At 38.8% G+C, this 26,439-nt stretch overlaps 3 protein-coding genes across 3 annotated transcripts; all 3 read left to right on the plus strand.

Annotated features, from left to right (window-relative positions):
• Nucleotides 1–12,312: 12,312 nt before the first annotated feature.
• LOC144702681 (RING/U-box superfamily protein) lies at nt 12,313–13,418 on the plus strand. The gene has a single exon (XM_078574680.1). It carries the CDS (start codon nt 12,726–12,728, stop codon nt 13,194–13,196), a length of 471 nt encoding a protein of 156 aa, XP_078430806.1. The 5' UTR covers nt 12,313–12,725; the 3' UTR covers nt 13,197–13,418.
• Nucleotides 13,419–13,620: 202 nt separating this feature from the next.
• Nucleotides 13,621–15,039, plus strand: LOC144702680 (Immunoglobulin E-set superfamily protein). The gene is made up of 4 exons (XM_078574679.1): nt 13,621–13,816; nt 14,088–14,189; nt 14,538–14,698; nt 14,781–15,039. Exons 1-4 carry the CDS (start codon nt 13,717–13,719, stop codon nt 14,886–14,888), a joined length of 471 nt encoding a protein of 156 aa, XP_078430805.1. The 5' UTR covers nt 13,621–13,716; the 3' UTR covers nt 14,889–15,039.
• Nucleotides 15,040–15,141: 102 nt separating this feature from the next.
• On the plus strand, nt 15,142–16,109 carry LOC144702571 (Glutaredoxin family protein). The gene has a single exon (XM_078574613.1). The coding sequence runs from the start codon at nt 15,178–15,180 to the stop codon at nt 16,030–16,032; it is 855 nt and encodes a 284-aa protein (XP_078430739.1). The 5' UTR covers nt 15,142–15,177; the 3' UTR covers nt 16,033–16,109.
• The last annotated feature ends 10,330 nt before the right edge of the window (nt 16,110–26,439 follow it).

Raw genomic sequence — 26,439 nt, forward strand, 5'->3', positions numbered from 1 at the left:
CTAAAGTTTGATACAACCAATTAGGCTCACTTTCTCTGATTAAATTTCAGTCCCCTAATCTGAAGACTCCTAATCCCTGAGTTAAATTATCAATCAAACTCAATAATGTTTTAAAAACCGAATGTCACTAAAACTTTGATAAAATAAAATAGGCTCACTTTTACTCTCTAGTTTCGGTCCCCTAAATGGAAGACTCTTGGTGCTTGATCTATATAATGAGAAATCACCCATTATGAGTGTTCAGATCAAGAGACCGAAACTTAGAGACAGAAAGTGAGCACAATCGGTTATATCAATTATGAGTAATATTGCCTTTTGAAATGCTTGTTAATTTTTTTGGCATTTAAAATCAGCCATTAAGAGCCTTTGGATTAAGGTGTTGAATATAATTTATTTTGATTGGAATATTATATTATACACTAAATGTCTTTCGAGAAGGGGACCAAATGCTAAAAAGAGAAAGTTAGTCTAATGGGTTTTTAGTAAAATTTTCGTGATATTTGTTTTTTAAATGTTATTGGTTTTTATTGAAATTTTAAATCAGGCATTATGACTCTCAGGATTATGAGACCGAAAGCTAGAGAGAGAAAGTCAGCCTATTTAGTTTTATTTAATTTTTTATGATATTTGGTTTTGAAGTGTTTGTTGATTTTGACTGACATTTTAAATCACGCATTAAGAGCATTCGGATTAGGGGACCGAAATCTAGAGCGAAGAAGTGAGCCTAATCATTTTATAAATTTTACAGATATTTGGTTTCGAAATGTTCTTGTTTTTGCTTAAAGCTTTAAACGAGCCATCATGAGTCTTCAGATTAGGAGACTGAAAGCTGGAGAGAGAAAGTGAGCCTAGTCGGTTATATCAAAATTTTAGTGATATTTGGTTTTGAAATGTTTTTGAGTTTGATTAGAAAATTAAATCAGGCATTAAGAGTCTTCAGATTAGGGGACCAAAATCTAGAGAGACAAAGTGACCTAATTGGTTGAATTAAACTTTAGGGATATTTGGTTTTGAATTGTTGTTGATTTTGCTAAAATATTAAAATCAGGCATAATGAGTCTTCATATTTGGAGATCGAAAGGTAAAGAGAGAAAGTGAGCGTAATAAGTTTTATCAAATTTTAGCGATATTTGGTATCGAAATATTTTTAATTTTGCTTAAAATTTAAAATTCGGATGATAAGACTGAAAGCTAGAGAGAGAAAATGAGCCTAATAGGCTGTATCAAATTTTAGTTATACTTGGTATTGAAATATTCTTGATTTTGCCTGAAATTTTCAATAGGTATTGAAATAGTCTTCGTATGAGGAGACCGAAAGCTAGAGAGAGAAAATGAGCCTAATCAGCTCTATTAAATTTTAGTGATTTTTGTTTTTGAAATGTTCTTGGTTTTGCTTGAAATTTTAAATTCGGCATTATGAGTCTTTGGATGAAGAGACCGAAAGCTGGAGAGAGAAAGTAATCCTAATCAGTGTATCAAATTTTTAGTGATATGTGGTTTTGAAATGGTCTTGATTTTGCTTGAAATTTTATAGCAGGCATTATAACTCTTCTGATTATGAGATCAAAAGCTAGAGAGAGAAAGTGAGCCTATTTAGTTTTATCAAATTTTTAGTGATATTTGGTTTTGAAATGTTTGCTGCTTTTCATTGAAATTTTTAATCACGCATTAAGAACATTCTGATTAGGGTAACAAAATCCAGAGAGGGAAAGTGAGCCTTATCGGTTTAATAAAATTTTACTGATATTTGGTTTTGAAATGTTCTTGATTTTGCTTAAAATTTTAAACCAGGCATTATGAGTCTTTGGATTAGGACCCCAAAAGCTGGAGAGAGAATGTGCGCCTATTTCGTTCTATCAAATTTTATGTGATATTTGGTTTAAAAATATTATTGATTTTGATTGGAAAATTAAATCAGAGATTAAGAGTCTTCGGATAAGGGGACCAAAAACTAGAGAGAGAAAGGGAGCCTATTTCATTTTATCAAATTTTTAGTGATATTTGGTTTTGAAATGTTATTGATTTTGACTGATAATTTAAATCACGCATTAAGAGTATTCAGATTAGGGGACCAAAATCAAGAGACAAAAAGTGAGACTCATCAATTTTATCAACTGTTACTGATATTTGGTTTTGAGATACTCTTGATTTTGTATACACATTTAAACAAGTCATTATGTGTCTTCGGATTAGGAGACCAAAACTTGGAGAGAGAGAGTGAGCTTAATCGGTTCTATCAAACTTTTAGTGATATGTGGTTTTGAAATGTTATTCATTTTGACTGATAATTAAATCAGGCATTAAGAGTCTTCCGATTATGGGAAAAAAATCTAGAGAGAGAAACTGAGCCTACTCGATTGTATCAAATTTTAGTGATATCTGGTTTTAAAATGTTCTTCATTTGCTGGAAATTTGAAATTTGGGATTATGAGTCTTCGGATGAGGAGACCAAAAGTGAGAGAGAGAAAGTGAGCATAGTCAGATGTCTCAAATTTTAGTGATATTTGGTTTTGAAATGTTCTTGATTTAGCTTGAAATTTTAAATTAGGCATTATGAGTCATCGGATGAGGAGACTGAAAGTAGAGAGAGAAAGTGACTCTGATCGGTTTAATCAAGTTATTAGTGATACTTGGTTTTGAAATGTTCTTGATTTTGCTTGAAATATTAATTCAGGCATTATGACTCTTCGGATTATGAGACCAAAAGCTAGAGAGAGAAAGTGAGCCTATTTAGTTTTATCCATTTTTTAGTGATACTTGGTTTTGAAATGTTTGTTGATTTTGATTGAAATGTTAAATCACACATCAAGAGTATTCGGATTAGGGGACCAAAAACTAGAGAGAGAAAGTGAGCCTAATTAGTGTTATAAAATTTTACTGATATTTGGTTATGAAATGTTCTTGATTTTGCATGAACATTTATATCAGGCATGATGAGTCTTCCAATTATGAGATCAAAAGCTAGAGAGAGAAAGTGAGCCTAATCGGTTTTATTAATTTTTTTGTTATATTTTGTTTTTAAATGTTCTTAATTTTGATTATAAAATTAAATCAAACATTATGTGCTGTGGATATGGGGACCAAAACTAGAGAGAGAAAGTGAGCCTATTTTGTTTTATCGAATTTTTAGTTATATTTGGTTTTGAAATGTTATTGATCTTGATTGATAATTGAAACCAGGCATTAAGAGTCTTTGGATTAGGGGACAAAAATCTAGAGAGTGAAAGTGAGCCTAACTGGTTTTGTCAAATTTTACTAATATTTGGTTTTGAAATATTCTTGATTTTGCTTAAAATTTAAATCAGGCATTACTAGTCTTCAGATTAAGAGACTGAAAGCTCGAGAAAAAAAGTGAGCTAAATCGGGTTTATCAAATTTTTGTGATATTTGGTTTTGAAATGTTCTTGATTTTGATTGATAATTTAGTTAGGTATTAAAAGTCTTCAGATAAGGGGACCAAAACTAGAGAGAGAAGCTGAGCCTATTTTGTTTTATTGAATTTTTAGTGATATCTGGTTTTGACGTGTTATTGATTTTGACTGACAAATACAATCAGGCATTGAGAGTCTTCGGATTAGAGGACCTGAATCTAGAGAGAGAAGGTGAGCCAAATTGGTTTCATCAAATTTTTAGTGATATTTTGTTTTGAAATGCTTGTTCATTTTTATTGGCATTTAAAATCAGCCATTAAGCACTTTCAGATTATGGGACTGAAACTATAGAGAGAGAGTAAGATAATTTCATTTTATTACATTTTTAGTAATATATATTTTAAAAATGTTAGTTGGTTGTATCAAATATTAGTGATATTTGTCTTTTAATGTTCTTGATTTTGCTTGATAATTTTAACCAGGCATTATGAGTCTTCGGATTAGGAGAATGAAAGCTGGAGAGAGAAAGTAAGCCTAATCGATTTTATCAAATTTTTAGTGATATTTGGTTTTGAAATAATCTTGATTTTGGTTGGAAAAATAAATCAGGTATTAAGAGTCTTCCGATAAGGGGACCAAATCTAGAGAGAGAAACTTAGCCAATTTTGTTTTATTGAATTTTTAGTGTTATTTGGTTTTGAAATGTTATTGATTTTGACTTATAATTTCAACCAGGCATTAAGAATCTTCCGATTAGGGGACCGAAATCTAGAGAATGAAAGTGAGTCTAACCGATTTTATCAAATTTACTGATATTTGGTTTTCAAATATTCTTGAGTTTGCTTAAAATTTTAAACCATGCATTATGAGACTCTATATTAGGAGATTGAAAAGTGGAGAGAGAAAGTGAGCTTAGTCGGTTTTATCAAATCTTTAGTGATATTTTCTTTTGAAATGTTCTTGATTTTGATTGAAAAATTAACTCAGGCATTAAGAATCTTCGAATTAATGAACCAAAACTAGAGAGAGAAAGTGAGCCTATTTCATTTTATATTACTTCAGTGATATTTGGTTTTGAAATGTTATTGATTTTGACTCCTAATTAAATCAGGCATTAAGAGTCTTTGGATTATGCAACCAAATTTGAGAGAGAGTAACTGAGCCTAATTGAATATTTAAACTTTAGGAATATTTAGTTTTAAGTTGTTGTCGATTTGGATTAAAATTTTCAATCAGGCATTATGAGTCTTCGGATTAGGAGACCGAAACTTAGAGATAGAAAGTGAGCCTAATCAGTTTTATCAAACTGTTAGTGATATTTCATTTTGAAATGCTTGTTGATTTTTATTGGCATTTAAAATCAGGCATTAAGAGCCTTCGGATTAGGGGAGTGAATTTTAGAGGGAGGAAGTGAGCCTATTAGGTTTTTAGAAATTTTTAGCTATATTTGGTTTTCAAAATGTTATTGATATTGATTGGAATATGATATCATGTAATGAATTTCTTCAGATTTTTAGGGATATTTTGTTTTGAAATGTTATCGATTTATTGGCATTTATAATCAGACATTAAGTGTCTTCCCATTAGAGAACCAAAATCTAGAGAGAGAAAGTGAGCCTAATCATATGTATCAAATATTAGTGATATTTGGTTTGGTATGTTATTGATTTCGCTGAAAATTTTAAATCAGGCAATACGAGTCTTCAAAGTAGGAGACCAAAATCTCGAGAGAGAAAGTGAGCCTAATCGACTGTATCAAACTTTAATGATATTTGGTTTTGAATTGTTTTTTACTTTGCTTGAAATTTAAAATTAGGCATTATGACTCTTCGGGTTATGAGACTGAAAGCAAGCGAGAGAAAGTGAGCCTATTTAGTTTTCTCGAATTTTTAGTTATATTTATTTTTTTAATGTTTGTTGATTTTGATTTAAAATTTAAATCACGCATCAAGAGCATTCAGATTTAGGGGACCGAAATATAGAGAGAGAAAGTGAGCCTAGTCGGATATATCAAATTTTAGTTATATTTTGTTTTTGAAATGTTCTTGATTTTGCTCAAAATTTGTGACAAGGCATTATGAGTCTTTGGATTAGGAGCTCGAATGCTGGACAGAGAATGTGAGCCTAAGCGGTTTTATCAAATATTTAGTGATATTTGGTTTTAAAATGTTCTTTTTGAATGGAAAATTAAATCAGGCATTAAGCGTCTTTGGATATGGGGACCAAAACTAGAGAGAGAAACTAATCCAATTTTGTTTTACCAAATTTTTAGTGCTTTTTCGTTATGAAATGTAATTGATTTTAATTGACATTTATAATGAGGCATTAAGAGTCTTCCGAATAGGGGTCCATAATCTAGAGAGAGATTTCGGACCCCTATTCGGTAGAAGGAAAGTGCAGGAAAAGACAAAACTACCCTAAAAATTTTAGGCCGATCTGACAATCAGATCTCAAGATATCAAGGTTTTAATTTTCTTGAATTATGGCCATCCAAATTCTTCATTTTCTCTCTCCTCCAACTGTCGCCAGGCATTAAGATAGGCCATCTACCATTTATAGGATCTCATTTAGATTGAATCTATTAGTTACTACATCTTGTTGAGGACTTATATTCAATTTCCCTTCAAGATCTTGATTCTCTCAAGGGAGACTAATATCAAAAAGGGGTAGGATTTCTTTCCATCCATTTCTACACTTAGGTGTTGATCCTTTCAAGAGGACCAAGCCCTTAACATCGCAATCATTCTCATCATTCATTCAGGTGATCTAAATCTTCAGGAGAAGGTTCAAATTGGTCGATTCCCTTCTCTCGTTTTGCATCATCTCTCTATTTATTAGGCATTCCATTAGTTCATACAATTTTTAGCTCCTAGAAACATAAAATAAGTTCAGATTTTAAGGATAGTTGCCTCCCTGTGGATAGACCCCTTTCTCATTCTATACTTTCTATATTTTTAAAATGAAATTTTATAAATTTATTGCATAAGCTTATACCCACACAACACAATTAAATTTGCATTAGATCACACCATTTTTAGGCTTATCAATCATCTAATAGTCTGAACATGACAATAACAATGACGATAGCGCCAAAGCCATGAAACGATGCCACTAGAGGCGATACACGGCCATTATTTAGAGAGAAAATCAAATTAATTGGTGTAAGCTCTTTTCCCTCACTCCACCAGACTTCAGGTTTGAGCCCCACCACCCCGGAAGGCATGGAAGAGAAATGGGCACCACCCAATGGAGTGATAGCATATTTTGGGATTGTTACAACTTCACTCCAGCAATGGTTGCCTCAGTCCAAAGTAATTTAAGCCACGTCGCCTCTCCAGAACTTGCCCAATTAACTCGTAGGGGCAGCTGATGAACTCAGAACTTGCGTTGATTTGTGTCATTGTTGTGTGTTGAATTCATGCAATAGATTTATATTTTCCTCACTAGTATAGAGACAAGGGTCGAATCCTCAGGGAGCTTAGGTAATGAGGTAGATGATTAATGAAGAGAAGAAGGGATACTGGTAGGTAAGAAAATGGAGAGGTATTCTAGAGATGTAAGGAGGTTAACACAAGATAGATTACTTACCGTAGTAATATTGATATGAGAGGAATAGGTTTTTACAGCTTTTAGGGGCCTTTTAGAGAAAACTTCCCATAGAGGAATTTCGTCGAACACCTTATGGGCGATGTAAAAGGTGGACGAATTTGATGACAATGGAGAGGAGAAATGATGGATATGGAAGTAGAAATGAGGATAGACTTCTTTGTGGTCGAAATAGTGATGAATGAATGGCGGAATGATGGGGTGGAGGGTGATATGGAGAGATGAGAGAACTGGAATGGGTGGATGTGTATGAATGATGGAAATGATGTTTTTTTTAGAGAACTTTGGAATGAGAATCAAATCAAACCTAAGATAAAGAAAACAGACCTAATAAACTATCCTTGGAGGGGATTACAAGAAAATCTCTCATTAGAACCGTCACACAAACCCCGTTTTTTGATGCCAGTCCTAGGCCGGGTAGTGCTCGATCCGCTACGATGTTGAGCTCGGCTTGGTCTCCCTCTCCAGAGCAAACTTGAGCATCTGCCAATGCCAAAGCTTGGGCCTAAGCTCCTCGCAATTTCCTGCTGGTGACCTGGAGTCAAAGGAATGCCAAAAGACACCCATCAAAGAGAAAAAAAAACTATTTGAAGAGTTAGGGGTTTTCTCAACTCAAATGGCATAAATTGCATTTATGCCCTTGCGACCTTACGAGGATAGGAAAATTATAAATAACCCCTCCAGCAAAAATAAAAGCCTTAAAAATCATTTAGATCATTAAAAAAAACCCAGAAAATTATATTTTGCCTTGAAAAGTTCATTTCCTTATGATATTTGAACCCGAAAAAAATATGAAATAAATTACATAAAAAATCAGGAAATGTCACAACATCATAAAATTCACAACGAAGGCAAAATTAATCAATTTAGTTCAATATAACATGCAAATGTAGTCATTTTGAGCCAAATATATGTGTAAAATGGATGATTTTATGTCATAAATTTGCATGTTATCAGCAACAACAGATGGCTCACAGAGTAATCCACTTTATAACCTCAACGTACCTTTTTTGATGTTTGTAAAACTCTGTTGACTATCTAATGTTTACAAAACAATCTTTTTAATTTTGGGATTGCACTATCCTTGAAAAATTATCCACTAAATACATGTTTCATTGTTTGTACTATATGAATCGTTGTAATATTGAATCATTAAGTATAGAATAATGCTTCTAGACTTAAGATATGTCTACACACTATGCAAATACTAAATTTAATTTTTTTCCACCTATCAAATATTTTCAGGAAAGATAACTACAAATCATCTAGTGATTTCACACCTACTAATTATTTCCATGAAATAATCATCTAATGATTAATGCTACGAAAAAATACCTACTGATAAAAATGATTAAACCATCTACTATCTAAAAAATATTTCAAACATAGAGATTATTTCAATGAAATAGGTTTGTGAAACTAAAGTTCTACTACCTTATTAATATTCCTGTAATTGATTATTAAAGTATGTTAGATCACCAAATTTAAAGGGATAATTTTATTTCAAATAACTTTTAGTATGTAAAATTTAAATAAAACTTTAAATACCTAGAGATACAGATTTAATATTCATCAGTTTTGAGTACTCAACATCTATGAGTTGCCATTTTTTTCACAGAAAATATAGGTTTACAAAATACCAATCGTTCGTTAACAGTTTGCAAACAAACACGAACGAATTGAACACGAACATGAACACAAATTTTTCCACGTTCATTCATCAGATAAATAGAGTTCGTTCGACGTCAAGCATGGAATTTTTCATCCCTAGTCGTCCTAGAATCATCAAGGGGATGACGGACTATACCTACATGGTAACTGATGACAACCATATTCCATGAGCGAGTCAATACAACACTCCTTTTTATCTTCTAGAGCACAAGCTATAGCTTGGTAACCCACATGTTGGAGACTCAACCTATCAATTAGGTTAAATCGATCATACTTTAATTAATCTATATGATGATATGGTTAATTGATTCAGAAGGCTAATAAAGATTATTGGACCGTTGGAGTCCCTAACTAGACTGATACATGGGCCTAGCGGGTCACATGCAACTAATCTTTGGACGTTGGAAGATATATGTAAGTTGAGGGGGTTTTATAAAAAATACCCACTTAGTATAAATGAGGGAAGGGCCTGAACAAAATTCACCTAGGCCCGAAGTGTTCAGGGACTTTTCTCTTCTTCTACCTTCTCCCTGCACCTCCTATCTACACCCAATGCAATTACAACGGCATAAAAACGGTGACGGAGAGTGAACAGAGCTCGTAAGGGTGAAGGAAGAGATTTGACATGTCGAGGATCACTTGGATAGTCTAGAGGTTGCACACTTGAGTAGCTTGACTCATCTCTCTTCGGAATCCAAGAAATCACAGATGTGATCCATGCGCAAGTACTTCGTTTAATGATCTTCACCATGTCGTTACAATTCTATTGTGAATCTTCGACTTCATGGAATCATCTTGTTCATCCCTATCAAGGCCTATAGAACCCAACACTTTTGGCCCGTGAAGCAAGGGTCAAAGGGTCTATACACATTAGTGTGAATCAAATCCAGAAGATTCTGGCTTTTATTAGTAGATTTCTTGAAGGCATTGACTGTCAGCCTTTATACAATCAACAGAATTAGGGAAGTTAGTGAAATATAGGGAACTTAAAAGTCCCTGTTTCACTAGTCTTTTCACTATTGCTCGGGATATATGTTCCCCTATTTCATGTTTTCCTACCCTACGGTGTCACATCACTAACACAAGCCCATGAGTTCTGTAACATCATACACTACAAAAAATCTCTCATAACTTTTTGGTATACAGCTTTGGTGATGTCGGACGTTGTCGATGGTGTTGTCCGACGGGTAATTCACTAAGTGAATGTAACTACGTGATGCAAATGTCCTATATGAAATGTATGTGCAGGGCCGACGAGTGGAAAATACGCCGAGTTCCGTGCTCTGGAATGGGCTACTGATGACGATGACAATGACCTTCTGACCCTCGTCGAAACGACGACAGCGACTACGATGCCAAAAGGAAGAATTCCATAGGGGCTTGCACATAACGAACGGGCTCGACCTGTACCTATGAAGACATTCAACATGTAGTTTTCTCAATAATTTTCTCTCACCTAATCTAACTCGAGCGCACTGGAGTGTATCCGAAAAATGTACTAAAAGACGTAATACAACTGACGAGCAACGAGAACGGAGTACCTCCTCGGTGACGGCATTTGTCATCAACGTCTTTGTCAGAGCACGGGCCGGTGCGAGCAGGTTGGTGGAGACATAACAATAGATAAACACAAGTTGGTTCGACCAGCGGTGATGTTGCAGCGCGGTAGCTTGATACCAAAGATAAGAGGTAAGGTTGAGGTGGAAGTGACGTATGGGACACGGTGGCGGCCGGTTCAATTGAGTGCAGTGTTAGGGAGGGGTTCAATATGTGTGTCCTTTGATAGTGGGAAGCAAGGGGTGCGGTGATGACTTCCTTGGGTTCAGCTCTGGCAAGCACATAGTCATCGAGTGACCCGGCGCCTGTTGGACATCAATGGTTTGGCCGTGTAGTGGAGAAGACTTAGCGGTAGTCGTCCAAGAGTGCAGTCATTTGCTTCAGCAAAGGCCTACTCTGTTGTGGTCAAGGCGATCGCCCGCGGGATCACTATGCACCTGTGTTGTCAACCAGGCCACCAACAAGCAAACCGTGACGTTTGGGTTGTTCTGGCCGACCACGCGATGCGTGATCCCAGGTGGAGTCAACGCGCTCATTGAGCGAATGGAGAAGTCTGCGGACCGACTACAGCAGAGGCCGAGGGGCAGGTCGAGGGAATTCGTGTTGCGTCGTTCGCCCGTAAGCGCTAACACAAATGCTGAACCTGTGGCTCACCAAAGGATCAAAACCATTTTGCGCAAGGGGCAGTCCCTCAACAATGCCACGAATCCTCGTGGTTCCCCACGACGTGGATTATCCTCCAAGACACACGACTGGTCAAAGATGTACGCCCACGTCGGTTCGGTGTGTCTTTCACGCGGGTTTCAGACAGAAACTCTCGCCTTGCGGGGGAGAAAACCGACGGCGGGTCCTGGATTCCTGATGGCAACAAGGGAGATCTCAGGTCTGCGAACTAACGATGGGAACGATGAAGGCTGGAGGATCCTGAGATGCTCCTCCTCTTCCCTCTCTCCTCTCTTCTTCTTCCTCTCTTCTTCTTCTTGAGGGTGAGATCTGAACTACGCTTGTAACTGCCAAGATGCAAAATCCCGATCTGAAAATGACACGGTCCCATCATGGCCTTATATAGGGCCATGATGGCCCCTTACAAGGAGTTCAGAAAGGATAGTCCAATACGGATCTCCCCCTTCATTTACAACACAAATAAGAAAATAACAGACAAGACGACATGAACTTAAAACGATACGAACGACTGAAAACAGAAATCAAATAGGCTGAAAACACAACGAAAATACGAAGATACGGGCGCGGGCGTACTCTACTCGAGGTATTTAAGCCCGGGCGTCTTCACGGACGCTTTGGCGTGCCAGTCGGGCTGGACACGGACCGGCGGTGATGCTGATGTCGACGAAGACAGCTTCGCTGATGATTCGTTGGCGTCGTCTGGATGCACTTCATCATTTGGCCTGTAAGAAAATAAGAAAATTGCTCAATTTGCCCTGTATATTCAAAGTAAACAGATGGATTAGCATCCTTGTGGAGAGCTCAGAACTAAGACACGCAGACAGATGTCAAATGGAATGTGACAGGATTCAATCTGTCATCAGTCATCCATCCTGACCTCAGAGCAGAAACGAAACTAAACCCAGTAATAGCTCCCATCGGGTGTTCTCCCGTCATCAAATGCTGCCCAATTAGTCTAATCTTTTATTGGTCCATGGTCAGGTGTGTCACTAGGGAGGGCTCTAGTACCATAACTTACGAAGCATATAATGCGAGTTTTCAACAAAAAATGTACAATTTTTATTTTGGTCAGCGGAACATTTATAAAAAAACGCTTACTTTCCTTTGTATATTCGGCATTCAAGCTCTGATTAGAGACTCATGTTCATGTCATCTTCCTGCGCATGTTCTATTCAGTAAAATACCCCATGTGGGGACATCGTGGACCCATCCTGATCGACCACTAAAAGTCAGGGCAACGGTGAAAACGACGTTAATTTACTAGGAGGCGATGAAGACAACGGTCGGAATAAAAAACAAAGATTCCCCCGCCAAGGAGATATACGGGCCAAGAAATATGAAAATAGGACGGGTGGGAGAGTTGGCCAGAGGACGGGGGGGGGGGGTGGGACAGAGCGTGAACATGGAGGCGTAGATGGCAAGGCAGCGCCGCCACCGGGGGGAAGACGCTCGATCGATACGGCGAGATTCGGGGGAGGCATTCAATCGAGACGCCGCCGAGAAATCGGAAAGCGACGCCACGGAAACCCCCGCGAGGCGACGACATCGCTTGACGGACGTGTACATAGAATAATATATTTATAGAGAGAGAGAGAGAGAGAGAGAGAGAGAGAGCGAGAGGGCGAACGATTGTCTCAAGTTTCAACGGAGGTCGCGGCAGATGGGGAGGGGAGAGAGGATGGCGTTGACATCGGGCGGAAGGGTCATATCCGATCTCTGCGAGGGTCAAATTCGACTGCGAGCAGAGGAGAACGCCGCTTGCTGCGGCAATCAGTCGGGCGATCGCGATCGATCAGATCAAACCGATCAAGCAACCAATCAATCAATCAATCGGAGATGGACGCCGGGGGGAGCTCCATGTACGCGCCGAGGATGAGCGGGTTCGCCTACGGCTTCGGCGTCTCCGTCGGCATCCTCCTCCTCATCACCACCATCACCCTCGCCTCCTACTTCTGTGCCAGGAACCGCTTCTCGCCGCCCCCCGGGCCGCCGGGGACGGCGGCGGCGGCGGCGGCGGCGGAGGATCGTCTAGAAGAAGGGATCGACGAAGCGACGCTGGCCACGTACCCCAATATTCGGTTCTCGAGGGAGGGCAAGGCGGTGGGGGGGAGCGGGTGCTGCTCCATCTGCCTGGCGGACTACGGGGAGGGCGAGCTGCTGCGCCTGCTCCCCCTCTGCGGCCACGTTTTCCACGTCAAGTGCGTGGACCCCTGGCTCCGGCAGCGCTCCTCCTGCCCCGTCTGCCGCGCCTCCCCCCTCCCCAGCCCCCTCGCCGAGGTCGTCCCCCTCACGCGCCAGCGCCCCTGACCGATCTTCTTCGCACGAGTGCCCCTGATTGATTTCTTCTTTCCCTCTTTCCGCTTCTTCTTCCTCCTCCTCCTCGCGAAAGAGAGAGAGAGAGAGATCGAGAGTGCGACAAAGAAGAGACCTCATTGACGTGTAATTCCTTTGAGGATCGCCGTCGTCGATTCAGACGACCGTCGAATTTTGCGCCAAAGAACTCCGGCGGCGAATTGGCCGTGTTCTTTCTGTTCTTTCGTTTCTTTTGTTTCTTTCTTTTTCTTTCCCGATAGCCTGCGAGATGATCCATCCTTCTGCTTGGAATAACGGCGGGCGGTTCGACTCGGTCGGGCCGCTGTGGACACGTGGAGCCCTGATTTCGTTTATATTTATTATTTAATCGATGGCTTCGCACTCACGTTTCTCCTTTTATCATTTAACACCATCATCAATTCATCATCATTGTCTCCTTCTTCGTCCCCCTTTTCTTCGGGCGCAAGCAAATTGGTTTTCATTTCCCTTTCGCCTTCCTCGTCGTCGCGCCGCAATGGCGACACACAGTGGACTTCCGCCATCGGCTGTGCTCGCCGCCGCTTGCTTCCTGCTCATCCTCGGGGTCGCCAGCGCGACATCGGTTCACTACTGCGGTAGGAGATGGATCACGCGCTTTCTTGATTTCGTCCTTTTTATGCGATTGCTTCGCATGGCGCTTGATTCCTGACGCCGGTAGGGGAGATGACGATTTTCTCCGACTTCCGCCGTTTCTTACAGGCGTCTAAAGTTATCTGCCTCCGCGATCTTCCTCCCGTTAATATCGCCTAGGGATTGCCAGTATGGAGGACGCCTGACCTGGTCCTCGTTTCAAATCGTGTGGAATTTGATTATGCCTCACCGTGGAAACGCTAATTCCTTGTGCAGATAAGCATGCCAACTACGCCGTGAAGGTGAATGGGGTCGATATCAGCCCTAATCCTGTTGTGAGCGGCCGGACTGCGAAATTTGGCATCTCGGCTGTTACTGGTAACACTCCAATCCCTCGCAATCCGAATCACAATCCCTCGATTCTATTTTTGATCCGTCTCTTGGTCACAAATAAATGTTGAGACATGTTCCCGATCTCCCTCGCTCCTTTGATAGCGATTCCTGGATATTGGGGGTAAATCTGCTGATCGTCAAGATTACGTAATGGCCTAAATGTGACAATAAATCAAAAATAGAAATCGATCTTACGGTTAATTTAATCCTCTGCACGGCGAAGTTGAATGATTTTTACCCTTCCGCTGACAAGAAATCAGAAATAGAAACCGATAGTACGGTTTAAATAATTTACCCAGGGAAGATGAATGAGAATCCCTTCCGCTAATGCAGAGAGCCCCGTGGAGGGGGGAAAATTGGTCATCGACGTCAAGTACTTTGGCTTTCACGTTCACCAGGAGACGCGCGACCTCTGCGAGGAGACTTCCTGCCCCGTGGCCGTAGGCGACTTCGTCATCGCCCACGAGCAAGTTCTCCCCTTTTACACCCCGCCGGTGAGCAACGTTTTCCTTGTTCATTTCGTCTTCTTCTTTCTTCTCCATCTTCTTCAACCAGGATTGGATTTCTCTCTGCTAGGGTTCCTACACGCTGACCCTGAAGCTGCTCAGCGCGAACGGGAGCCAGCTGACGTGCGTGAGCTTCGACTTCAGCGTCAGCTTCGGATTGGAGGTAGCCGACGAGTGAGACACGAAGAAGCCCTCTTCGTCTCTCTGTTCGAACACCAGGAACGACGCGTGCGGCGTCTTCCTCCTCTTTACAGCCTGTATTTTATTATCGATCCACCTATGTTATCTATCAATAACACCCGCTATATCAATCTATCTTTCATGTTGTCTGGTTTGGTAGTGGGCCCGAGTGGGCGACCGTTACGGGGTTCTCCCCGGTATTTAAATTCGGGCGAATATAGCCGTTGTGGGAGGAACAGGACAGAGGGGGTGGGGTTGGGCAAGAAGGTAGGAGACGCGGAGGAGCGATGATGATGGGGCTCAAGGGGAGGCTGCTCAGGAATCTCAAGTCGATCCCGCAGGTGGCCTGCGCGGCGGAGGTCCTCCAAGCGACAACTCATGGCGGCAAGGAGAATATTCCGGCGGAGAGTCCGCGATTCCGACGGCCGGATCTCAACTCGCCGACCCTATTCGATCCGGATCTCCTGGCGGCCTTCGAGCAGGCGGTCGCCGAGTACCGCCGCCGCCGCCGCAAAGAACAACAAGGAGATGATGATCATGAGGATGATGATGGTGATGATGATGATGATGATGATGATGATGGCGATTATGAAGAGGAGGAGAGAAGGCCGCCGAGGAAGGTGCGGCGGACGAGCGCGGGGGGAGGAGAGAGGGAGGGGAAGGGAGGGGAGGTGGTGCTGTACACGACGAGCCTGGGAGGGATAAGGAAGACGTTCGAGGAGTGCAACAGAGTGCGGGTGCTGCTGCGGGGGCTGCGCGTGGAGTTCGAGGAGCGCGACGTGGCCATGCACCGCGCGTACAGAGAAGAGATGAGTGCGGTCGCCGGGGGGGCGGCGCCGCCGCGGCTGGTGGTGAAGGGGAGGGTGGTGGGCGGCGCGGAGGAGGTGCTGGCGCTGCACGAGCGGGGGGCGCTGCGGCGGCTGCTGCGGGGCGTGGCCGCGGACCGGGCCGGCGGCGCGCCGTGCGGGGGCTGCGGCGGGGCGGGCTTCGTGGTCTGCGGGAAGTGCAGCGGCAGCCGCAAGGTGTTCGACGAGAAGCCCAAGCGGTGCGAGCACTGCAACGAGAACGGTCTCGTCGTCTGCGCCCTCTGCCCTTGTCGCGCGCGCACCCTCCGCCGAGACGAATTCTCCCTTGGCCTTTGATTCTTTCTCACCAGGACCTTCCTCCGCCGAGATGTTCTACAACTAGATTTATTTTATTTGTTTATTTATTTGCATTTCCCCCGGCCCTCGGTCACCATTTTTGCGATGGACCACCCTCCCTCCCTCCCAAGTCCCAAGTCACAACTTGCAGATTTCTTTACGCCCTGCAATGTTTTATCTAAGGTCTTCCACATTATTCATCCATTGTTTGTTTTCTCCCATTTTTGCAATTGATTTGTCGCTATTTTTTGTGGATTCTAGGGCTGGACTCTATGGAAGGGAAGCCAAAAGAATGCTTTACTCTCTGTGGTTTGAGTCCGATGGGCAACTCCGCAAGTTGAGACTTATTTCTGTAGATTCCGCTTATTATGTCATTTGCTTATTTTCCGAGATATGACGATGGGACTTATAATCTTCTCGGACCGATGCAATCATGTTTATTTACTCGCCGCAAAAAAAATTAAAACGCTTCAAATTCTAATTTCATCTTTTTTTATATAATTATATCTTATCTAGAGAGACGCCCGAGTGCCGTCGCTCCTAGTGAGAAATCAGGAAGCGAAGTTCCGCGCACTTTTTGAGACCTGGGAGCTCGCAAGGGCGGTTTCATTCGAATGGATAAATCTTTTGAGAAGGTCATGTTCTAAGCACTTTGGTATAGGAAAGCCGAGAGAACGTATCTTCAAATGCATGTCCAAAGAGTAGACTACCAAGAAATCCCTGAGGAATATATTTCAGCAGAGTAAAGCGCTACTAAATCACTTTTGTGAATAAGCACGGCAAAATAGGCCATCTTTGTGCTGCCACGTGAACAGGATCATGGAGGACAAATCTTTCATTTATACCGAGAAAGGGAGTTCAAGTAGGAATGGATTTGACCATTATTTATACAACGTTTATTAATAAAATGAGAGATTTTTTAGAGTCCTTTGTACCTCAGTTGACTTCTCGATAGTGCGGAAGTTTCTCATCTTAACAAAATATCTCGGAGATTTTGTTGTCTCATTCATCTTACTCACATAATCAACATTCCAGATGAGGAAAAAAGTCAACTCCTTGGCGAATAGGAGAAATAATCTCACATAGACATTTCACGCATATATAAAGTTCTGGGCATAGCCAGAGTACACCAGCTCAAGTAAGACACTCTTAAGGTGAGAAGTACATCGAGTATTTTTTGGGATTTGGACTTACAATCGCTCAGGGACAATGAGCGAATTACTCATGTAATAGAATTAAAATATTTCAAAATATTTTTATGCTCTATCGGTACATTCATTTAGTATAACTATCGGAATTGAACAACTCATCAATAGTCTTCATTTTTAATTATTGATAAAATTTGCATCACTCTGTAAGGTTTGACGCATTAAATCATAGGTTGACTCTAAATTTGACAAGGTTAAGAAACAGCTGATACATTTAGTTTGGAATTTAATTTAGACAAAAAAAATTGTCCAAGACTAACCTGCAAGCTATTCCCAATGGGCGTGTTAGTTTTCAAACTGATATGCTATTGAGCTAACTGGTCAAAATTGGCCACCTATTAGGGCTGAAACACAGTTCCTACTTCTGGTTTATAATATATGGGTCACTTAATATTTGAGAAAGGGTGATATACCATATGAGAAATCAAGTTCTATGAAAAAATCCTATGCACTATGGATTGTCAGGTATCTGACACATCCATGTCTAGGGAATGCACGTGACATTTGACTCCTTGATGGAGTAAGTATTTTAGTTGGTTACAATTGGGGAAACAATGTTGGAATAATATGGAGAAAATAATACAGAATATAGGTTCCTGTCCTAACATTGCTCATAATTTGAGTGTATAAAAAATTATTCATGTCACTCAACTAATCAAATTTCACTGTAAATCATGTCAACTTAGATTTCTAAATTCTGCCTAACAATGACGACTATAAAAGAAAACATATTTCATATAATCACTCTTTGAATAACCTAGAAAAACCTATTTTACAGAAAATCAACTCTTGAACAGCCACATCTTCATGGCACAAGTTATTGTTGAATCTTTGGTAAAATACCCTTAATTAAAATCTACTTTGGAGTAGACATGGTCGTTCTGTTCTGTTCGTTTGAAACGAACACAAAATTCGCACGAAAGAACTGCACAAGCCCTTGTTCTTTGTTCTGTTCTTTTTTTTTTTCAAAAATGAACAAAATTCACACAAAATTAGACTGAAATTCGCACAAAGCGAACAAAAGAACAGAACACGGGTCTGTTCGATGTTCTGTTCGAATTCGTTTTTGTTCTGTTCGGAAAACCGAACAGAACGAACAATTTGCACCAAAAGAACATAACGACCATGTCTACTTTGGAGCAGTAACTTTCATACAAGATATTTGTTCATAGAATACTTGGCCAATTCAAAGGGGAGATAACTTCCTGTCCCAAATTTCGCAATAGCCATTGTTGGTCGCTCGTTAAACAATTTACTTTAATAGATTCGATTAACATTTCACAAGTAAGATTTACTATGATTTCAGATAATGTGATTTAGATGATATTGCATTTCCAAATTTAACTAAGACATTTATACAAAAAAATACGAATTTAAAACACACCTCCCGGCTACTTCCCTCTTTTTCTCTCATTCTTCTTTGCGATTATCTTCTCTTCTACTTCGTGACTTCGTTCTACTTTTGGTTAACTGGGTAAGTGGAGCACCATACTTGAGGTAAAGATCTGACAGATGACGATTAATGTAAATGAGCTATTTTTCGACAAAACCCAAACAAAACTGTTAACTCCAGCCTTCCTCCTTTTGTTGGCCATCGTTTCTCTCTTCTTACTTCGCCAAAACAAAGTGAGAACACCGATACTGTAGGGGCTGAGGAACCTGAGGATTTCTCATTTTGTCTCCTGCAGTTGGATTGGCAGCTCTCTTCGTCGAGATATCGTTTGCATTTCTTTTATCTCTATCGAGATTATTTTTCGCGAGGGGAGAGCACAGCGCGTTTTGAGGAAGAAGAGGAGATTTTGTGAAACGTGATGAAGTTACTAATAGGACAAAAAGGAGAGGGTGAAGAATAGGAGAGAGAATGAGAGATCGTAGATAAAGGGCAAATACTATGAAAGAGCCTGAACTTCCATTTTTGTAAAGAAAGTAGCCCCAACTTTCACGTTAAATTTTTTCCCCCACCGCCGGTCAAAGGGTCACGTGGATGCCACCGTGGCGCCCAGGTGGACTCCCCGGTGGCATCCACGTCACCGCGTGATCGCCGACGACGCCGTGGTCCGTCCGCCCACGCCGCCGCCCGTCTCCGTCCCCCGCCGCCGCCCGACTCCGTCCCCCGCCGTTCGCCGTCGACGCCGCCCGTCTGCCGCCGCCGACGCCGCCCCTCTTCCTCCGCCGCCGACGCCGCCTCTCCTCCTCCGCCGTCGACAGCGTCGCCCCCCTCCCCCGGACGGCGGCGTGGCGGGGAAGGGGGAGGGTGCGGCGGCGCGGCGGGAAAGGGGGAGGGGGCGCCGCGCCGCCGCACCCTCCCCCTTCCCCCGCCGCTCCGCCGCCCCTCCCCCGCCGCGCGGCCGCCCGGGGGAGGAGGGCGACGCTGTCGACGGCGGAGGAAGAGAGGCGGCGTCGACGGCGGAGGAAGTGGGGCAGCGTCGGCGGCGGCAGACGGGCGGCGTCGACGGCGAACGGCGGGGGACGGAGTCGGGCGGCGGCGGGGGACGGAGACGGGCGGCGGCATGGGCGGACGGACCACGGCGTCGTCGGCAATCACGCGGTGACGTGGATGCCACCGTGGAGTCCACCTGGGCGCCACGGTGGCATCCACGTCATCCTTTGACCGGCGGTGGGGGAAAAATAATTTGGACGCCAAGTGGCGACGTCTCATTCGTTCGGGCTATTTTTTTTACAAACGTGAAAGTTGGGGCTACTTTCTTTACAAAAATGGAAGTTCGGGCTCTTTCATAGTATTTGCCCTAGATAAAAAGAGGCGACACACATTTAAGAACGTGAAAAGAAACAGTAATGATATTGATATATTTTATCAAGAAAGTCAAGGAAAAAATTTCGTCCATAGAAAAAGAGAACCCTAGAGAGAAATTGAAGAAGATAAGGAATAGAGTAATAATTAGAGAGAGACAGAAGTCAAATCACAACAGAAGGAAACTTATCCGAGAGAGTGGACATTAAAGAAAATTTAATAATCGACAAAGACACAAGACAGAAAAGGATCTCGGCCGGATCTTCATAACCACTGTTTTGCCTGGAATTTAAAAACCTTATTAAATAACATTAATAACTTCATTTTCTCTGCAGTATTAAAAATGAAAATTCCTGAAACATTATAATGCAAATATGTGCTATTCTTTTCGTTATTGAAATCAAAATATTAGATTTGTCTTTTATATTATATTCCCCATAAAATGTTTGCCCAAATCAGAAATATTGAACAATTAAACTGAGAAGTATAAATCATCATAAACGTATTCCCGGAGCAGCTTCAACTCCATAATCAATAGTTTGACCTGTTGTCGATATGGTCCGATTCCCATTCTTAAAACCCATCAAAAGATGACCTTACAAATTTTCACAAATTGCCAAAGCTTTAACCTTCCATAGCTATATATATATAGCCTTATATCCTTCTTTTTACATTATTTTCGTTTATGCCTCATCAAATTTCCACATATTTTCCCTAATCATAATCACGAATAGTAGAGCAATACCACGTCATGATAAATTTTATTTTTATTATAATTATACATTATTTATCCCACATATAGAAATATTATTTACTTAAAAAATACAGAATAGAAAATTTTAAAAGATATCAGAAAAATTCAAAATTCAAAGTATTTTATTTCTGATTTTATTTTCTTTTTTGTTATTTTCTGATATTCAAAGAGTGACCTTCATTAGTGTGTCGTCTGAAAGAGTTAGTGATCTTGTTCTTAGTGAAGATATGTAATTCCAGTGAAATGTCAGAAGTGCCTCTAATCATCCAGTTGGATAGTAATAGCTTAGGAAATATCTGTTAATTAATAATTGTAAAACGTGAATTAGTGACTCTGGAGAGCATATGAAGAGTTGTGGGTTGCTGAAGTGTCTACTAGCTGCATTTGAAGGAAAGAATTCTCTCTCATTGCCTCAATGACACACCATTCAAGTGAGCGTATACTTTCACTCCACATTCTCATACAAACATTCCTTCTTTATCTTATACCATTTATGAATCAGTCAGCCAACGCCACCAACTTCTGGCTCAAATACTGGAGAACACAACATAACTATGATGAGAGGAGGTTGATGGATCATTCCATGTCTATGGTATATAGGCTCAACAAAAAGTCAAATCTAACGTTAGACGATGACATCTCAAATTAAGAAGTGATTCCCACTTTTTAATCAATTATGAGCCATTACAAACTATCGTTGCAATATTCATACAAGCACAAAGGACTTTACCATCATTCATGATAGGAATCAATTCTAGAAATGGAGATTTGTAATTTTGTAAGTTTATATAAATGATTTGTAAGTTTATATAAATGGGGATTGAGACTTGGGATGATGATTGGTTGAGAATAAATACTACCTACATATTTTTTACACCACGTGGTCCACAATCATTAGTTGTCTCAATCATTTTATGAAGGATTAGGAGATAAGAATATGTACCTGATGGACATAACATAACTTTTTAAAGAATTTTTTAAGTTAAATTAATGTAGGAAATGTAATGACTGGTTTTATCTTTTATGGCTTATATAGTGAGCATCAAAATCATACTTATTGCGTAGTAAATGTATTTATCTCTTATTTTATTTATTTTATCTTATATTAAATACATTTGACTATTGGATTTTTAAAAATTACATACGTACCCCTTTCACTTTCAATCCCTCTATAGGCTGATCTAGCCTTAATCTCGGATCATCTTATCTATCTCTAGGTGAAAATCACACTACAAGTAAAAGCTTCAGATTCTGATCTTTTGAAGACATTTAGTGGTTGTTTACGAGAGATCGTTCAACAGAGTTTGTTGCTAACATAATCCTTGATTAATAGGAGTCAGAATCATATCATCAATCACTACATTTCATGCACAATTTTCATGATTATAATGCATGTTAATGTTATTTTATGATATTTTCTCCATTACCATGACATTCCACCAAGACATCAATTTTATGTTATTTCAAGCTTAATTATATCTTTTATTCACGTTTGAACTTTTTCAAGGCCAAACAATTTTAAATTAACCACATTTGTTGACTTTACCTTTTTAGGACTCAAGTGGATGAATAAAGAAATAAGAGATAAAGTCAAAGATTAGAATATTCAAAGTTCTCCTAGTTTGAGGTTGATCCTTTTTCTGTCTAATAAATATTTCCAAATCAAACTAATGATTCCCGTACACCAACTATTTTTGTCTAATTATTTATTTCAGGATGCATGAATTTAAATAAGATGAAAATTAAAAACCAATAGAGAAACTTTAATTAAAAAATCCTTATAAATAAGAATTTCTCGGTTATATTATTTCTAAATTTAATTGATTTTTAGGGCCTAACAAACAATTATAGGCATGGGTCCACAGCAGCAGCTGACGTGGATGTGGTAATGTGAAGGTATTCCAGCCACCATCATAGCTACTTGTGTCCAGCACATTGCCTACATGGCTCAGAAGTGGCCCATCGGAGGCCAAGAGGATTTACCTCACTACTTTTTTCGTCAATTTTGCTGCAATTTTTTTTGTAATAATTTGGACAGCGCTTTTGTCAAACGTTACTTAACCTAAGTTTGGTAACAGTATTAATTTTTTATATAATTTATTAAATCTTGGTTTAGACCTATTTCCATTGATATATAACAGTAACCATTCTATCGAGATTGGCGACTTGTTTGACAGCTACATCCTCATGCAAAATACAATTCTTGGGCATTAAATTTTGAGATCTGTATCTCATTACTCAAACCTCCAAATTTCATAATTATTATCCATCCAGAATACTATCTTCCTAATTTTTCAATCCACATCCATTTCTGACATCAATTTCTTGGTTAATTTTTTGGCTCTGACCGGAGGTTATAACTTGGGTAATTTTATAGCTTTGAACCTGAAAATTGACATTAATTTTATATAATATCCAAATTTTCCATTTTATATTTTAATTATCTTTTATCCCTCTATTTTTTGAAAATCTAATTATCATAAACTTTTATTGCTATTTTGACGCTCAAGTCACCTATAGTCAATGGGTTGGTTAAAGTGAATAATTTGAATTTTCCACTGATTTTCTTCTTATTTGAAAATTTTAAAACTGCCAAAATTTTTATAAGACTCCTTACATTATCCTATTTTTAAAAATATAAAACTTTAAAATTCTCCTTTAAAAATTAATGAATTGACTTAGTTAAGGGACTCACATTAGTGAACTTGATTATTCATTTTAATCCCAATTTCATCTTTTTGACTTAATTGTATTAAAATTCTTAATAAATTTTAATTAGTTAAATATTATCTTAATACTTACCTTTCTTTTCATCCAAATCGACCTAATTTTACCGACCCAACTGTTTTAAACATGTCAAGACTTTCTCTTTATCAATTTAACCCCTACTCATCAGCATATTTGATGACGCCCATTATTAATAGTTTAATATGATAATATTTACAACTCAACTCACATTAAATTGGCTACCTGTGCATTTTATCAAGCCTAAATGATTAAATCAATTTTGAGAGTGATGTTTTGAATTTTATTTTTTAGGTATTTGTGTGATCCCATATTGTGAAATAAACTAATTTTTTGAGTTAGAATATTATTTTTCATGAAACATTTGGCATTATATTCATAAGGATATGATTTTTCTAAGTTGGAACATATTTTTTTGAGGTTTAAATTTAATATTATATGAATGATAAAACATTTTTGAATGCCATTTTAGTCATTCTATGTTATTCCTTATTCTTATTTGCATCAGCCAATCATTAAATCTTCTTAATGATTGGCATCAACCAATCATTAAAATCATAGTTCTATGAAATCACGATTAACAATATCATAATGGCCTTAATGACTGACCATTCTATTTCTTATTACGTTGACCCCAGGGATGACATAGCCTAATAAAAAGAGATATTTTTTTCGCAATAAATTCTGTGGTGGACTAAGGAAAAAAAATTATATAATAAATCTTAGACTTTTATTTTTTAATACAATTGAATGGCCAAACATTGCAGCGCCGACGGATGTGTCACAAGAAATGTAGATGTGTCATTTTATGGGTTTCTATTAGAAGTACGTAGACATGACATATATTAATAAATCACCACATCACATACACAATCTCCTTTTTATATAAATTTATACCATTATTCCAATTTTCAGTCTTTTTCATGCAAGGACACATTGTGCAATAAAAGCCATCGATGGAGGATGATGTGGGCTAATTTAAGTAATTATTACATTTAATGTAATGATAAAGACTAAACCTTAAAATGATATGATGGCTCCAACGAGGACGAGGAAAGAGAAATTTTTGGATTAAATCAACAAATTGGAATCATCTAACTTGAGGATTTGATGTTTAACAATTTAGAGGGACAATTGAATAGAAATTTTGAGGGCAGATTTGTATTTCTATCCTGTCTGTCAGTGTGTGTGGATATATATATATATATATATATATATATATATATATATATATATCTCATTCATCCTAGAGAGGTAGATTGGGAGAGAGTTAGGGTTTAAAGGTCCACTAAGGGTTTTCTTGGTGTCTTGAGTCTTGGAGAAGGTCAATAAAGAAAACTCGAGGTTGATTTGTATCAGGAAATTGTGCTGGTTATGATATCATGTAGGAATCTAAGGCTAGTCTCTTTGCTTACATTGGTTTTTCTCCAACACATATGTTAGCTCACATCCATAAAAATCCATAGGCTCTAAACTTGTGCCATTTAATACACTAATGAATAAGCTACAAGGGGGAAAATACTGCGACTCAAGATTTGTACTATCATCAACCCTGACATGAAGATCATTTTGGAGAGATATTTTCTAGCATTTTGTGATTTTATAAAAAATAATATTTATTTTAACACTTTGGTGAATCCATATTACCTAGAATCTTGCCATTTGATGCAGTATTTAAAGATTTACAGGGAAAAAGGATAAGCATTACAAAATCGTGGAGAAAAAGAAGTAGCCAACTTGAAAGATGACTTATAAAAGACTGATTGAAACAATGATAAAAAAATCAAAATTTTCCTAATATTTTGTCCCTTCTGATTCTGCAAATAGTTTATCCAAATTTTCGGAAATCTTCAACTTGTGGTCAACTCGAAAATCAAAAATATTAATTCTACAAGAACATATCAGAAGAGATAGAGGTATAAAAAGGGGAAAAAACAATCAGGAGCAAGGTAAAAAAAAGGTATATTCAATCATCTTTTTATACTTAATTAAATATTCAATGAATTCTTCATTGAAAAAACTTTAATGATTATTTCTTATCGAATATCCTTGAAAATATATTTCATTGAATTATCTGCCTATGTGAGGGTATTTAGAATAATAAAAAATATACACTTTGAGTGTATTCTAGTAGAATTTGTAGTTAACTTGGTGAAGGGTTCAGGGGTTTCAAGAATACAAGGCTTTGGGCCCCGAGACTTAGGAGGTCAATCATTGTTGTACTGTGGAAAATTGATAACACGTAAATAAGTGTGTTATTTTTGGGAAATTCAGACGTTTAATGAATTAAAATAATTATAATTGTGTGTTATCAACCTTGAAATGATTAAATTTATTTTATATGAATTATGATGTTTTAATTTAATTGTATTTAAAGGATTTTCCAACATCAGATTCTTATAGAACTTGATTTTCTGATTTGGAATATATTATTTATGATTTTTTGGACCTTATATTCACAGAGATATAAATTTTATAAGTTGAAAAATACATTTTTATTATATTTTAATGACTGATTTTTATGTTATAATAATTCATTAATATATACTTTGCCTTTAATATGCATCTGCATTGTGTCAGCATTCAATTATTTGAATGACAACCAATCATGACTATCCACAATGATTGTGAAAATGAGCAATTATGACATTGAAAATTGCAATGCCATAATGAGACAATCATTATCTTACACTCCCTTTTCATCAATTGTTGACTTTTCTTTCTCTTGATTTATTCTTTTTTCTCAAAATTACTGTGATTTATTGTGATTTTAATGGCATGACAAGAGAATAATATTTCATAGGGCAGACATGACAAGAGACTTCTCTTGGAGACATAAAGAAGGGAGAAGGACGTCATCCAAATATTAAAGGCTAGGACCAAACTAACCAAGATAATTGATATAGGAAGAATATAGTTCAAGAAATAGAGATTTAGAGGCCTCCCAA

This window comes from Wolffia australiana, chromosome 4 (genome assembly GCF_029677425.1).
Source record: "Wolffia australiana isolate 7733 chromosome 4, ASM2967742v1".
Lineage (NCBI taxonomy): Eukaryota > Viridiplantae > Streptophyta > Magnoliopsida > Alismatales > Araceae > Wolffia > Wolffia australiana.

Coding starts and splice junctions, on each gene's coding strand:
- LOC144702680 (XM_078574679.1), top strand. CDS start 13,717: ATGGCGACACACAGTGGACTTCCGCCATCGGCTGTGCTCGCCGCCGCT. Junction 14,190..14,537: donor TGGCATCTCGGCTGTTACTG/GTAACACTCCAA, acceptor CCGCTAATGCAG/AGAGCCCCGTGGAGGGGGGA. Junction 14,699..14,780: donor TCCCCTTTTACACCCCGCCG/GTGAGCAACGTT, acceptor TCTCTCTGCTAG/GGTTCCTACACGCTGACCCT.
- LOC144702571 (XM_078574613.1), top strand. CDS start 15,178: ATGATGATGGGGCTCAAGGGGAGGCTGCTCAGGAATCTCAAGTCGATC.
- LOC144702681 (XM_078574680.1), top strand. CDS start 12,726: ATGGACGCCGGGGGGAGCTCCATGTACGCGCCGAGGATGAGCGGGTTC.